At 34.6% G+C, this 14841-nt stretch overlaps 1 protein-coding gene across 1 annotated transcript; it reads right to left on the reverse strand.

The window, feature by feature from the left end:
- Nucleotides 1–1196: 1196 nt before the first annotated feature.
- On the reverse strand, nt 1197–13991 carry cue (Low-density lipoprotein receptor repeat domain-containing protein cueball). The gene is made up of 7 exons (XM_011637267.3): nt 13721–13991; nt 9904–10116; nt 8520–8709; nt 7146–7763; nt 6470–6778; nt 5942–6218; nt 1197–4553 (listed from the first exon to the last, which is right to left on the reverse strand). Exons 1-7 carry the CDS (start codon nt 13800–13802, stop codon nt 4449–4451), a joined length of 1794 nt encoding a protein of 597 aa, XP_011635569.3. The 5' UTR covers nt 13803–13991; the 3' UTR covers nt 1197–4448.
- Between the last annotated feature and the right edge of the window lie 850 nt (nt 13992–14841).

Raw genomic sequence — 14841 nt, forward strand, 5'->3', positions numbered from 1 at the left:
GATTTGAACTTCCAGTGAGTGTCCATTAGAAATCCATTGTTCCGTCTTGTGGAAGTTCAGTGGACTTCTATTAGACGTCTGTTAAACGTTATGTGGATTGATGATTAGAGGATTTATGAAGCCTTGATGGATAATTAACCGATATTACATGGATCCCTAATAGAGGATTCATTAAGATTTGATGTTATGAAACAGTCAGGAAAAGTTAATAAAAAGAATTTTATATACTGGACAAAAATATTTTTTTGAAAACACGAAGCGCATGCATATGTAGCGTGTAATGGAAGTAATAAAATCATTTTTCATCTTGCAATGTTGATAATGTCACACATTTTTTCGGATGGTCACCCATCCTTGTAGTACACTATATGCTCGAACTCCTTTCATTTCTGTGCTCCGCTGAAATCTACTGCTAGAATCAGAGTATAATTAGACTTAAATTTACGATTTAGATGTAAAAATATAATACAGATCTCTGATTAGTGAATGTTATATTGTCATATGCTTTAAATAGTTTCAATGTCCCGATTGCATACGCAAGTTCTTTGGATAATTTAACTATATATATATAAAGCTGTGAAGATTATATGTTATATAACTTTTTAATATTATGTTCTATGTGAAAATTGTTTATAAATTTTATTATTTATAAATTTATGTATATAATCTATTTACTCGTTTGTATATCTATTATAGTCATTAAATAATATCTGAATATAATAATAATAATATCTGTTATATATCTGTTATAGTCATTAAATATGTGAGTTATTTCTCTTATTCGACGAAATATGTTTTCTTGTATTTGTGTAATCATTTATATACAATCAAATATGAGTAAATAAGATATATGCAACAACTTATAAATAAACTTTTAATTTCTTAATTTTTCGTTAAGTGATTTACAACGAGTCTAATAGATGTCCACTTGATGAGTGGATATCTAGAGGATCACCCATCATGGAGATTGGCTGAATCTTTAAGGGATGTCCATCGTGAATTCCTAAAGGATCCATCATGGAGGTTGACTAAATTTCTAATGGATATCCATCGTGGATTGCTGGAGTATCATCCATTATGGAGTTTGGATCTTTAATGGACGTCCACTATTAATTCCTAGAGAATGATCTATCAAAGAAGTTTGGTTGGATGTTTAATGGGCGTCCACTGTGAATTCTTAGAGGGTTACACAGTAATAAGAGATAATACATTTTATTTCACTTTAATCTGTATACAATAGCAACCAGCGTTATAACCATTGTAAAGGGATATAAAATATGCAATATGTTGCTTTTAAATTGCATTTAATAATTGCATTTAATTATTCAGTTTCATAATATAAATACGACTTTGTACATATAAAGTTTAAGTACATATATTCAAAACAAATATCATAAATTCTCGAATTTCTATACAGAAATATTCAAATCAAATATTAAATATGCAAAATAATAGATTATTAAAAATAATTATTTCTGTCTAAAAATAATTATTTGCCTAAAAATAATTACTCCTACCTAAAAATAATTATTTGTTATTTAATAAGCTCGAGAAAATATTGCATTTCGACGAATTTCGCCATTTTGGATATGTTATATAAAATAAAGATACATATTGCATATTATACATCATCATGGCTTACATTTCATATTTTTTTCAGGAATATAACCCTTTCACCATAAATCCACTATCCCATCTCTGGGGATGAGTGTGTGGGAGAGGGCTATCTTCCAAACACAATATCGATACATATCGCGCAACTTTCATATATATAATTTCATATTTAAATATACATATATATATATACATATATATATATATATATATATATATATATATATATATATATATAGAATCGAGCAAATGTCGCAAATCTTTAGTACAAAATTATACAATAAATTTAAAAAGCAAATATGATAATTTTCTTCAAGTAGCATCTATCGTATACAGGAACAAAAAGCATCGTCATGTACTGTGAATAATTTGTTGTCACAACGACAGGAACATTATTCCGTATCATAAAGAATAATATAAACCCTAAATTAAATGAACAACATGGTAATCATTGGTTTGCCACTCTTATAACATGAGTTAAGTTAGACAGTTAAAAATAAAAAACTTTTGATAATACGAAGCTTTCATGTAACATCGTAAAACAAGATCTAATATTTTAATTCAATATTATTGCAATATTATTCCGCAAACCAATAATATTGTACTGTTTCACTTTATTATTATTACTAGCAAAAATAACTTTGGTGTATGTAACAGATTATATGCTTTAAGTAATTGCTATGCACTATAATCGATTTGCGCAAAAATATAGATATTACAAAAAAATAAAATTTGCGATCATCCTCCTTATAAATGGAAGAACCGAAATAAAATCAGTTGTAATGTACAAGTGCGCTATATATCTCGTATGTGACTTCGCATGTACATCATATAAATCATAATTACACGCGATATAGAATAAAATTCGTGGATAATATTTCGCTCCCGCGACGGAATAAAATTGGAAGAAAAGAAGTAGATTTAAAAGTTGGCTTCGCGTTACATATATCGATACAGAACAAAAAGCTTTCAGAATTAAGTAAACGGATTTTGTTCTGCAATAAACGCTATGGGTATCTTCAAACGATACCATACAAAAACGATCCTGATGACCTTCGAAATCAGATAAATTAAGATTTACAGATATTATCGGTGTATAAGCACATTGGAAACTTCTGGCAAAGTTTCACAGATCTACAGTGTAATTTATCACTGGGTATCCAATATTCGAATGAGGATCGTTTGCATATATTGTGACTCTTTGAACATTTTCCTATTTTTTATCTAGTATACACCTCGTAATATAATATATGTATGCGTGTTACATATTTAGTTGCTTAGACAATGCCACATAAAATTTTCATATTACTATTCTGAATTTACATCAGTGATAACGATTCCCGAATTGAATTAACATCCAATAGCGGTGAATTCGTGTTATAGGATCTTTAAGTGCATAAAAGCACGACCCAATCCGAATTCTTCGTTCTGCGTATTCACAAATGTTAGATGTACATGTATATACACGCGTATGTTGTACTCACAGTATGATAAAGAATGGTCAGCGATTGAACAGTTATGGAAATCTATACGAAATAGATTCGTTAATTGAAAATGGAGTTAGAGAGAAGCGTTTGTACCGAAATATAAACTTTTGCACGACGATAATCCGCGTGAATGCGAGATGTAAAATCGACAAAAAAATGACAAATGTCGAATTATGAACTGGCATGATAAAATTACTGACAAAATTTACGTACTGTAAACTTCGTTGACTGGTGGTTCAGTCAAAAAATGTTATAAGAGAATTATTTATTTCTGCGATGCCATATCGCGATCTAAATTTCTTTCAGGAATGTAGTACTTTGTCAGTGATTTGAGCAACGATTAGAATTATCGCTTAAGGCAACTTTTGCACATCCCTTATAATTGCGATAGCTACATTTTCCTTATCTTTCACTTTCTCTCTCCTCTCTTCAATTTGCTCACAAATTCTTTTTTAAATGGTAAAGAGAAATAAACAAAAATAAAACGTGATAAAAGATAAAGAAATATTAGCACTTTTCATAACAAGATTATGTTGTTCAGCAGATAGATTATAGAAAAGTTCTTATTAAGCTGCCTATACGCAATTCCCTTCGCTTGCTTATCTCAATCATGGATGATCAATATCATTTTATCTCCTGTTTATTTAATTTTGTGAGATGAAAATTCTATGAATTTTTATTAGAAGTTATTATTATTTTACATACTGCTTTAAAAACTGATTTATCTAATTGAGTTATCGTCATCTATTTATGAAGATGTATTAATAATATAAGAAAACAATGAAAAGTATTATTTACATTTTCATAATAGATAATAATATCTTGCGTCATTATTTAAAATTTTAATGTTGCTTACAACTGCGAGCGGAAGAAATTGCGCGTCTGATAGATTTAAAAAAAAAATTTTAAATCAGCGTGTATTCTATAATTAAATCGATCCAAGCAGAACAAAAAGTTATAATGACATCAAAATCTAAAATGAGCCTCAAGAATTAGATGCTATTATAACTTTTTTCTGTTTGATCCAACGTCCAATCCTTTATAAAATGATAAATTTAATGACTACTAAGTGAAGAATGGTTCTAAAACACAGCCCTAACGTGTATGACGTACTAAGAAATAGGACTTTCTAAAAAGACCTTTGGCTTTCTTTTTCAAGATGGAGGGAAATCGTTGCCGATACAGTATCCCATCAACGCGGATGTTTTCAAACTTAACAACAATACTAGAATTCACCGTCATATTATATACAAACGTGGAAAGATTTAGCGTATACGATCTCCGACGCGATGCAGAGCTCGTGCAGAATTTTCGCCATTTCATAGGACGAGATGAAAGTAGCATGTGCTAGCACGAATTACCCTCCATATTATCCAACAAGGAGTTCTTCTCTTCTTTTTTCATACTATTGCTCCTTGGCACGCCACTTCGTAATTTTGGTTCGAAACATGGCTGTAAAAGAACGAAATTATCCTATTATCTATCTGATAGTCGCTATATCGATTTCTATTTTGTAAAATGACGAAATAAAACAAATCCATTTAAATTTATAAAAAGCTTGAATTTTAGAAATAGCACACAATATTAGTCATTAGAGCACAGGCGTCTTTGTAGGAAGTCTTATTTTTAATATGACCGTCGTTTCATTTTATAACAAACATACATCGTGTTTTAGAATTGTGCGCGACAAAACAAAACCATAACTGTCGGGATTATCGCTTAATTAACACTGTACGGGACTGAATTACAGTTCCAATTTAGCTGATTGCCAAATGGAAATGTAACGGCAAAACAGATCAGCCTTAATATAATTCGATCGTTGACATTGCGCACGCAAATTGAAATCTACGCATGAACATATTAAGTATGTATAAAGGAGATAGTATAATTTGACTTTGTCCTCTCTTTGCATTAAGATAATGCTTCCATTAATGCCAACCTTTTTTCATCACTCAAATAAATTCTGAAAATATTGTTAATACTAGATAAAAGGATAATGAATACTAAAAAAGAATATGATAGCTTTCCAAATATATACCGAATATTGACAATCACATGTTTTACGTCTATTCCCAAGATTAATACAAGTTTTTAATTTAATGCGAAAAATTAATGATAAATAAAATATCTTTGATAAATAATTATATAGACTTGATTATAAAAACAAGTGCAAATTATAAAAATAAATAATCATAAAGTCTATTGCATATTAAATAAATAAAATTACATTGCATATTCATTTTTAAGTAACTTTACACCTTTAATATAAAAAATTAAATAAATTATTTAACTAATAAATAATTATTACTTGCAATATAATACTAACACAATACTGCTCTGAAAACTATCGCTTCATATTTCCAAAATATTTCCAGTTAAGGCAGTTAAAATAGCATATAACAAGATTTTTTTTAAGATATACGCAAGTAGCTTAAAATCTCGTACTCATAATATACAGTCTCTAATAATTATATCTTCCTCGGAAGCTAACAGTACAGATGATCTCTGTAATTCTAAATAAAAATAGCTCAGAGGAGAATAGATATTTCATTACTTCTTTTAAATTCAAAGTTAAAATGTTGTCGAATTGGAGTCATGCAATCGCATATTCTTGTTAATTAAGTCGAATAAAATTTCTTTCCTCATAATTATTGTAATTACAGGAGTGTGATAACGATTGCGATTGCGAAAAGTCATGATTTTGCATCCCAAGCAAAATACAAGACGCGAAGAAGATGAGCGTCGCGAGATTCGGTCTTAAGTTTCTTTGGCGTCAGTGATACTGACGCGACGCACGCTATCAATTACATGCGGCGTTATTTAGATGACATATCACTCACAGTTTCGCAGATATTCATGTTGCAGCAATTCTCTATGGTAATTTCGCACTGATTGTCCGGTATCTGCGGTCGGGATGTGAGCGGCGTAACGCCCTTACTAACCACGTAATGCCTCTTGATTCGCGGTCGCCTTCGTAATTTGTTGACATAGTAACTGAGTACGCCGACCATTATAAGAAACAGAATAGTGAGGCCTACGAATATCGATAATAGCGTACCATCTTGAAAACTTTTAGTAAGCGTAATTCTTTCGGCCGTTTGATTAGAATCCGTACACCTGTTCAAACACAATCAGATATTAATTTCCTGTGTTTTCCTGTGTTTATATAAATTGCCTTCAAAATCACATGTTTGTTCTGAATCGCAACAATTAAAATTAATATTAATATCACTCTTCTTAGATACACTTGTAATCTCTGGACTCCTAATTATTTTTTCTTTATTAAAAGTTGTTACTAAACAACGTTGTTACTAAATATCGAAAATATGCATACAGAATTGATACAAATACATTTCGTTTTTACATACCTGCACGACGTCACGTTAGGTAATTCAGTGCGGGCGCTCGCACAATAAAATGCGCAGATCTCCACGATGTCGTTCGGTTCCTCGCATCGGGTCCCTTTGGAATATTTACAGCTACAGACTGGCCTTCCATTTTGGACGGAACATTCACCATCGAAAAGGCAGTAACCGTTGCAAATGTCTCTTTCGCAGCGAACGCCGCTAAATGTATCCGCGCATTCGCATTCGGGAAATCCGTGATGATTTATAATGCATTTACCACGGAGGCAGTAATTGTGACAGAGGGAAATTTCGCAAAAGGGTCCGACGAACCTGCAGGATTATATAAATTCTCAAAGTCTGTTAACTGAATACAGAAATATCTGTCTAATAAAAATCATTTACATAATAATTCATTGGGATTTTTTATATATGCAGCTACACAAATAGAATTATATAAAAAATTGACAATATTTAAAAGTTAAATTAGAATAACATGTACTATTGTATTCTTTTTTTTTTCGTATAAAATTTCATCTTTTTATGTAAATTCTGATTCTCATCTAAATTCTTTTATAAATAAAAAATACTCTTAATTTTATCCAAAAAGTTCCATAGTCGTTTGTTTCTATTATGTCTTATCGTCAATATCATTTATTCAATAATTTGCTTAGAGCTATATTTGAAATAACTTTCTTACCCTTCTTTGCATCGGCACGTGTTGTCCGTTTTGTTCAGGTGGCCGTTATTTAGGCAGTATTTGGAGCTCTCGGTGGTCAAATCCGATTCCTCCGTGCTGGTAGTTAGATTGTTGAACGTCTCAACGGCTGATCGTAGAACAGCCGCGGATAGATTCGTTCTCTTCTCTATTGTCGATAGGATCGTCGCGCAATCGATTTGACCGACGTTGTCACGCGTTACAATGCCCGCCGGATCGGCGTCCCTTTTAGAGTTATAGTATGATTTGAACTGTATCGGATAATCCCCAACCTTGGCTTTCTTTGGCATGGTCCATATCGCGCTGTGCACCCAATCGGACCAATACATCGATTCCTTATCCACTGCCAGATAAACCGGTTGCTGGTGCTTATTATGAACCAGCAGTTCTCGCTCGCTGCCATCCAAGTTGCTGCGTTCGATCTTGAAGTGGATTCCCTCGACATCGTCGATCCAGTATAGTTTCTGCTCTGCATGATCGATCGCCACTGCCAGGGGTTCATATAAATTCTCCTGAATAACGATTCTCCGATCGCTCCCATCAAGATTGGAACACTCGATACTAGGATTCGTAGTGTTGCTGTTCGTCCAGTATATGCGGCTAAAGAAAAATTTTTTATTATTGATTTTTTATTTTTTTTCTTTCTTTGTAATTTTTTTTTCGGATTCAAAACAAAACATATCAAATTTATTTCGTATCGATAATCGTAATTACATTTATAAATAAATTTAACTTTCCAGATATATTTCTTTTTCGCATATAATGACAAAATATGATATGAAATATTTTACTGTAAAAGACTTTTTCATGAATAAGCAATCGGAATATCTGAATAAGGGCAACGCCTTTTTCAGGCTCACATTTTCAGCTTCGCTTTTACTTTTTTTTTATGCTTTTCTAAAGCATCAGCATTCGCTGACAATGCGAGGCGGATGAATGTGTTGGGAATTGCCGCGACAGCTATCCATGAGATCTATTCATGTCTTGTGCTCTTTACTTCCGCTTTATGTGTACTATGCATAATTGCTAATCGTTCTATTTTACCCTATACGCTTACAACATACTGAATAACAATGATAAAAGTTTCCAAACCATATATAAAGTATCATCAGATAATAATAGAATTGATAAAGAATCGAAAATTGATAAAGAAGAATTGATAAAGAAGAATTGATAAAGAATATACTTAAAACTTAGATTCCGGATCCTATACTGCATTTCTATGATATTTATTTATTTATTTCTATCGGAATTTGCGACTTCTGATTGGTGACCGTTTGACATTTCTCGATTCTACGAATGAATCGGCGATGGGAGGAGGAATCTCCATGACGCAGGACATTGTAAATGGCACACCTGTTACACACGTCGAGGGCGACACCACGTGGGTTGTTCCCAGTGAGATTGTGCAAAATGACAGGATCACCCGGTTCACCGTGCTGTGATACGTGCATCTTCGCAATGGTTTCCTTCAAGGCATCGACCCAGAATAAAGTGTGTAACGACGTGTCGAAAACAATTCCGATGACGTGCATTCCGTTCTCCTCTATGAATAAGCAGCGATAAAAAAAAACATTTGATAAATTGATTGTTGATTTATTTCCATCGTAATTTATGATTTCTGTTGGTGTATTAAGCAATCCGATGATATAACAACGATATTAATCGATCATATTTACATTTCACAGTAAACAATTTCTTTTGTTTCAAATTCACCAAAAATTTTCAAAAGAAAAATTTCATCGGAGAATTTTTTTTTATATTAAATCATGTGATATTATTATTCAGCAAGAGATTGTATTTTTTTTTTTAGGAGAAATGGAACAGATCTAACTAGAAAGATATCCTTGATATCATATGCAAACATCGATAAGAAAATATACGCAGAAGAATCTTATCGATTTATGATTATGTCCGAGTAAACGCCTTTTCGTTAATGAAACCGGTTTAGTTGAATCGCGCAAACGCTTATGAGATACGTGGCAAATCCTGCGGAATTTCTTACGCATTTTACAAATTCGCTTTATCAGACAAAAGCAATTTCGTTGGCATTTATGTGAACGTCGACCGCAGGAATCACATTCCCATGAATTTTGATACCTTCTGCATTTTTTCCCTCTAAAATTTTCACGAACGTTTATCAAGATAAAACAAATTAAATGTAATAAATGAGAAAATATATTCTTTAAATATCACAACTTTCACACGTATAATCTTAATTAAATAAATGATATTTATATACATGATAAACAAAATTTATATATTAAAAAATTATTTAATAATATATATTTCATTTTAATTTTATTACAGCAAAAGATAACAATATTATTTTCAATTATATAATTTTATGAATATAAGCGACACACACACACACACACACACACACACACACACACACACACACAGAGAGAGAGAGAGAGAGAGAGAGAGAGAGAGAGAGAGAGAGAGAGAGAGAGAGAGATATGATGATGATGATGATGATGATAATGATGATAATGATGATAATGATGATAATGATGATGATGATGATGATGATGATGATGATGATGATGATGATGATGATGATGATGATGATGATGATGATGATGATGATGATGATGATGATGATGATGATGATGAAGAAATTCGAATTAAGAATAAATTCCGAATTTTCTAAATATTTTTTCAAAATATTCCGCAGGATCCTCGAATTCAGTCTTGTTACAATAATTGAAGGATTTAATTTGCGCTCTGTACTTACTCTTCAGCAGGGGAGTTGACGTGAAATTCTTCTCCGTGAGATTGTTACTGAATATAGACACATTGTTCCTTACGTCGGACAAATACATCATTCGAGTAGTATCGTCATATGCTACTCCGGTCAAAGAAACGGCTTCTCCAATGTTAGCATGGCCCATGAGCGTACTGTTACGAGCGAAAAAGTCGATTTCGTTGCCGATTACGACGGCTAAATCTGTAAAAAGAAGATCCAATGTAGAATTTGTCTTCAAGATAAATAAACTAATCAATTTTAGTCAAATAAAATCAGTGAGATTTTGGAGAAAAGTTGAATAATGTGATTTTAACAAATAAACATTTATCGATCTGATCGAGAAAATAAAAAATTAAAATCATGCCTTTGTAAAATATGTGGAAATGGACTGCAAAGCTGTTGCAGTCTAAATTTAAAAATCATCGCTCTTGAGTTCATATCATTGCGATTAGTAGGAAAATGATCTATATCACAATTCATTATCCTGAATTACATTACGTAATCATTACGTCAAGTGTACCTTATGTAGCGCGCGAGATTATCAGTGATAATCTCGAGGAAAAATATCTCAATGATAATATAATATATACTTTCGCGTCAATTTTCGAGAAACTACGATCGCATGGCGCACGCTACCTGAGAATCTATAGCGTTTTCCGCGTAAAACATTCGTTTCAAGGAATACTTCCTCCTCGATATATTTATCTGAAAATTTTTACGTTATTTTTACGTTATTCTTTCTAAATAAATATATTTTCATTGCATTGTGCATTATACCTGCATTGCCAAATTTCTAAATAACAGTACAGAAAGAGTTTGACGCACGGCAATGACGAAGCATGTTTTAAGTGCTAGATAATAGAAATGAACGAACCACTTTAATTTCCAATATACGATTTCAGACTTGCTAATGAAAACACACAAATTACAATTCTTACGAGCAAAGGGACGCGTCGCGTTTAGTATGTATAAATGCGATAGATAGTGGTAGTGATAGGATTAATAAGTAAGATAAACAGAAAAGAATCAGGTAAATAGATAACTAAAAGCTCTCTTAAATGCCACTTCCCTACGTGTTCACGTAGGCGTACTACTCGCAGATAAGATATTTCAGCTGCATTCTTCCCCGAACATTCAGCTGATGCAGTCTCTCCTTGAAACCTACTACAAACCCATCGCGTTATAAATTCAATACGGGAAAACACCATGCTACAATTACGATACAGATTTGACGCACGTTGCGTGAAATTTCTGCGGGAAATAATTCTGATTCGTCAACTTCCACAAGAATTATCGCTCGCCAATGTAGATCAACAAATCGCGATCGAGCGATGTATTGGGTTCACCTGATTTTTTATGTGCTGGATTATCTCTCTCTCTCTCTCTCTCTCTCTCTCTCTCTCTCTCTCTCTCGCGACGGCGAGAAAGTAGCGTGATCACGCTGCGATTATCGCGTACGAAGAAACATTTCTAACGACTCTTCAATTCAGTGTTGAATAATTCATTCGTCAAATCGGGGACTGGATATTTACCGATCACTTGGACGGTTTGGACACTAGGATATTCATGCGGGAAGACATAATTTGTTGACGTTAGATACACGCTCCTTCGACCATTAGATGGCTTTTTATAACGAAAACAGTACATTTCGAAGAGAGAAATAAAGCCAGTAAACGACTTGGTAGCTAATAAGAGACTCGGATTTTTCTTTTTATTATCTTACGCTTAATCATTATTTATATATTCAGCTTTTTTATATATTCAGTCTCTGCGAAATTCATAAATAATGCCGTATTCATTAGCGTTTATACACTTGAGATTAATAAGTACCCGATTATGAAATTACCGCGAGCTAAACAAATCCATTTTTCTTCTCCGTGTCAGTTTGTTATGCATTATGCATCGTGAAATATCACGTAAACACCGCGGTCGATTCTTCGACAAAATCGACTTTCAGCGCGTGTAGCTTCCTTCAACATTATATTTTATTTATTACATAGCTAATATATTAATAATGTCATTGGGGAAATAAATATAGAATATTGCACGAAAATATTATTCTATTGACTATATTATTTGTTTGATCAAGCGGAACTCGATGCCGCCAAGAGCTGTGCGCTCGGCGCAAATATCATTAACGTAACTCACATTTCAAATTACGATATGTTTTTTTCGTTAATAGACAATGGAACTTTTCGGTGCTCGCCCTTCTGAGGAACTATCATTTGTCAAACGACGGAAATTCACCAAGGTATGTTGGCGATACGTGTGAATTTTCTTGAAAGAATTATAGTGCGTTCGATGATAAGATGAATTTATGAAAATTAAGTTCGCGCTTGCAACATGTTCGCTTCATTTGCATATTTTGCATGATTTTGCGCGCACACGTGCAATTTTTTTCGCGCGCAATACGCACGCATACATTAAAAGCTTGACCGCGGTGCGACAATTTCAGTTTGTATGTGACAAACGAAAAAAATGTTAACATAGTAATAATCATAAATAATTAATAATAAAAAAAAATACATAAATAATAATTTAAAATCTAGGCAATCTAGGAAATAAGCAGCAACTGATCGGAGAACAATCGTGCGATTTTTCCCAAGCTCAAATTCGATCGATTATCTTCAAGAACGTGAGATATTGGCGTATTCTTGATTTTACTTGTAACTTTCCGCTGGGTGAAATATATATTATATTTATTAATAATCAAAGAGAAAAAGAGAAAGAAAGGAAAAAATTGGCGCCAAGGAGAAATTTCTCGATCGTATAAATAACTGCGTCTCGACAGAGATAGCTCTTCCCTGATTACATAATATTATTATTTATATTATCATACTTCATGCGACTTTGATCTTTGACTACTGGCTTTCCCAAAGCGGAGTCGGAGTCAGCATTCAAATACAAATACTCTTGCGTATCGATTACGTTCCCGATTATTCGAGGCGTATTAACAACGCGAGAATGAACTCTCGAGACCCCGAATTTTTAAGTGATCTCGATTGACTTCATATTCATATGGGTTTCCTCTCTCTTTTTTTTTTTTTCTCTATACTTTTTCTCTCCTCATGCCAAGAATCGGCTCAAGGTACGGTGGCTTTCCATTTCCTGACAATCTATCACGGAGAGAACGAGATAAGGTCACAAGATCTCGCCCGCGCGCGGCTCTAAATCCGAGGTCCCAAGAGGAAGGAACCGCCTCGAAATCCTCAAATCATCGCGACCTCCGACATTGTCGCGGACATCCGCCCGTCCTACCCAACGATCTTGCGATCATCGCGATCCGCTCGCTCTCGTTTTCCATTGATGTTCGCGTGTGGACGTGCGGCGGTCCCGCGCGCGCGGTCACCCCCGGCCGCGCTGACATTCATTACGTAAAACAGGTGTAAGGACGCGGGAGAACGGTCGATCGCGGGGCGCCGCGCGATCGACGATGCCCCGAGGAAGACGCGGATCGCCGATCGCGGTCGCGTTTCATTCAGCTTTTCGCGCGGCGCGGCACGCGCGACGAACGGTTCCGAGCGCGCAAAAGTGGCGTACGTGACGAGCTGCCGCGGGTGAATGGAGTCGGCGCTCGTGCACCAACACATGCGCACACGTATGAGCGGACGGGTACACGGACGCGGCCGGCCGTCGTGGTGTGCGCGGCGCCGCGAGATACCCGACCCCGTGGTGTCGTCGAACAACCACCCCGATATCAATCGGCCCGTTACCGACCACGGTGTTTCTCATCAGGGACGATCGGCTTCGATCATCCCCGAGTACCTGTCGCACGTCCGCCGACGTGCCCTCTCTCATGACTTACCCCAGGAACGGGCGTACGCGACCACGAGGTTGCACAGCAGGACGAGCGTCGGCAAAAGGTATCGCGTCTCGGCGGTGATCATGACTGGCAGTCGTTCGGCATTCGCGTGGACAGATCGAGGCGAGATGAGGAGCACGAGCGAGAACTACACGGGCCACGTATCCCTCTCTCTTTCTCTCTCCCTCCGATTTTTACGAGTGCACACGCCGAGAAGCGTCACACGTCCTCACTCTGTGGCGGCCGTGCGCGGACTGAGGCCGCGCGCGCCGCGCGACACTCCGCTCGGCTCGGTTCGGCTCCGCTCCGCTCCGCTCCGCTCCGCGCGATGACGTATCCGAGGCGCCAACGAGCGAAATGCCATTTCGAATTTATCATCTCATCTCGTTAATTAATGATTAATTGCAATTTTAATATGCAGCTATAAATATATTATATTTGTATGAATTTATGAATTATTTTATAACATGTAAAGGTGCGTTCTAATATAAAATAATTCTTGATCAAAAGATTAATTAATAGGCTGATGTATGTTGACAAATGACAAATATTAAATTTATTCCAGATATATCCGATATAAATTCTAATTTTCACTTTTTAGAAAAAATATCCGAAGAAACTTACTTAACTCTTTCATTTTTCAAGGAATTTTTTATAATTTTATTTCTTTCATGATTTAATCATTTTTCGCTCGGTTTTATCGTCGGTTTTACAGTTATTTTCTATGCTGTGTTCTCAAATCGAAAGAATTGTTGTAGAGGCTCGGAGGTCATTTCTTTAATTTCCTTATGAGGTCGAACATTTTAATTGCTAATTGACATGTCACCATAATTTATTAAACCTAATTAACGCATCCACACGAAAAAGATGATTTAATTGGTATTAAATTCTATTTAAATATAAATGAATTTCAGAAATTTCGATTAGAATTACTAGATTTCTGTTTAAATTAACTCGAATTCTTACCAACTAAATTAACTGAAATTTCTGTGATTCATTTATATTATAAATAGAATTTTTTTCACGTATTATATGTCACAGAATCATTATCATTTATCATTTATCATTTTCTTAATTCTAAGCGATTCGTTGTTGCAATAACAAAGATCTTTCGTACTTGACAT

This window comes from Pogonomyrmex barbatus, unplaced genomic scaffold, assembly GCF_055798465.1.
Source record: "Pogonomyrmex barbatus isolate J1 unplaced genomic scaffold, ASM5579846v1 scaffold18, whole genome shotgun sequence".
Taxonomy (NCBI): Eukaryota; Metazoa; Arthropoda; class Insecta; order Hymenoptera; family Formicidae; genus Pogonomyrmex; species Pogonomyrmex barbatus.

Bases quoted from the DNA above. Each gene is read 5' to 3' on its own strand.
- cue (XM_011637267.3), bottom strand. From the start codon at position 13,802: ATGATCACCGCCGAGACGCGATACCTTTTGCCGACGCTCGTCCTGCTG. The intron at 10,117-13,720 runs GTAAGTCATGAG...TTCTTTTTACAG, and splicing joins CGCGTACGCCCGTTCCTGGG to ATTTAGCCGTCGTAATCGGC. The intron at 7,764-8,519 runs GTGTGCCATTTA...ATTTTTCTTTAG, and splicing joins GCCCTCGACGTGTGTAACAG to CCGCATATACTGGACGAACA.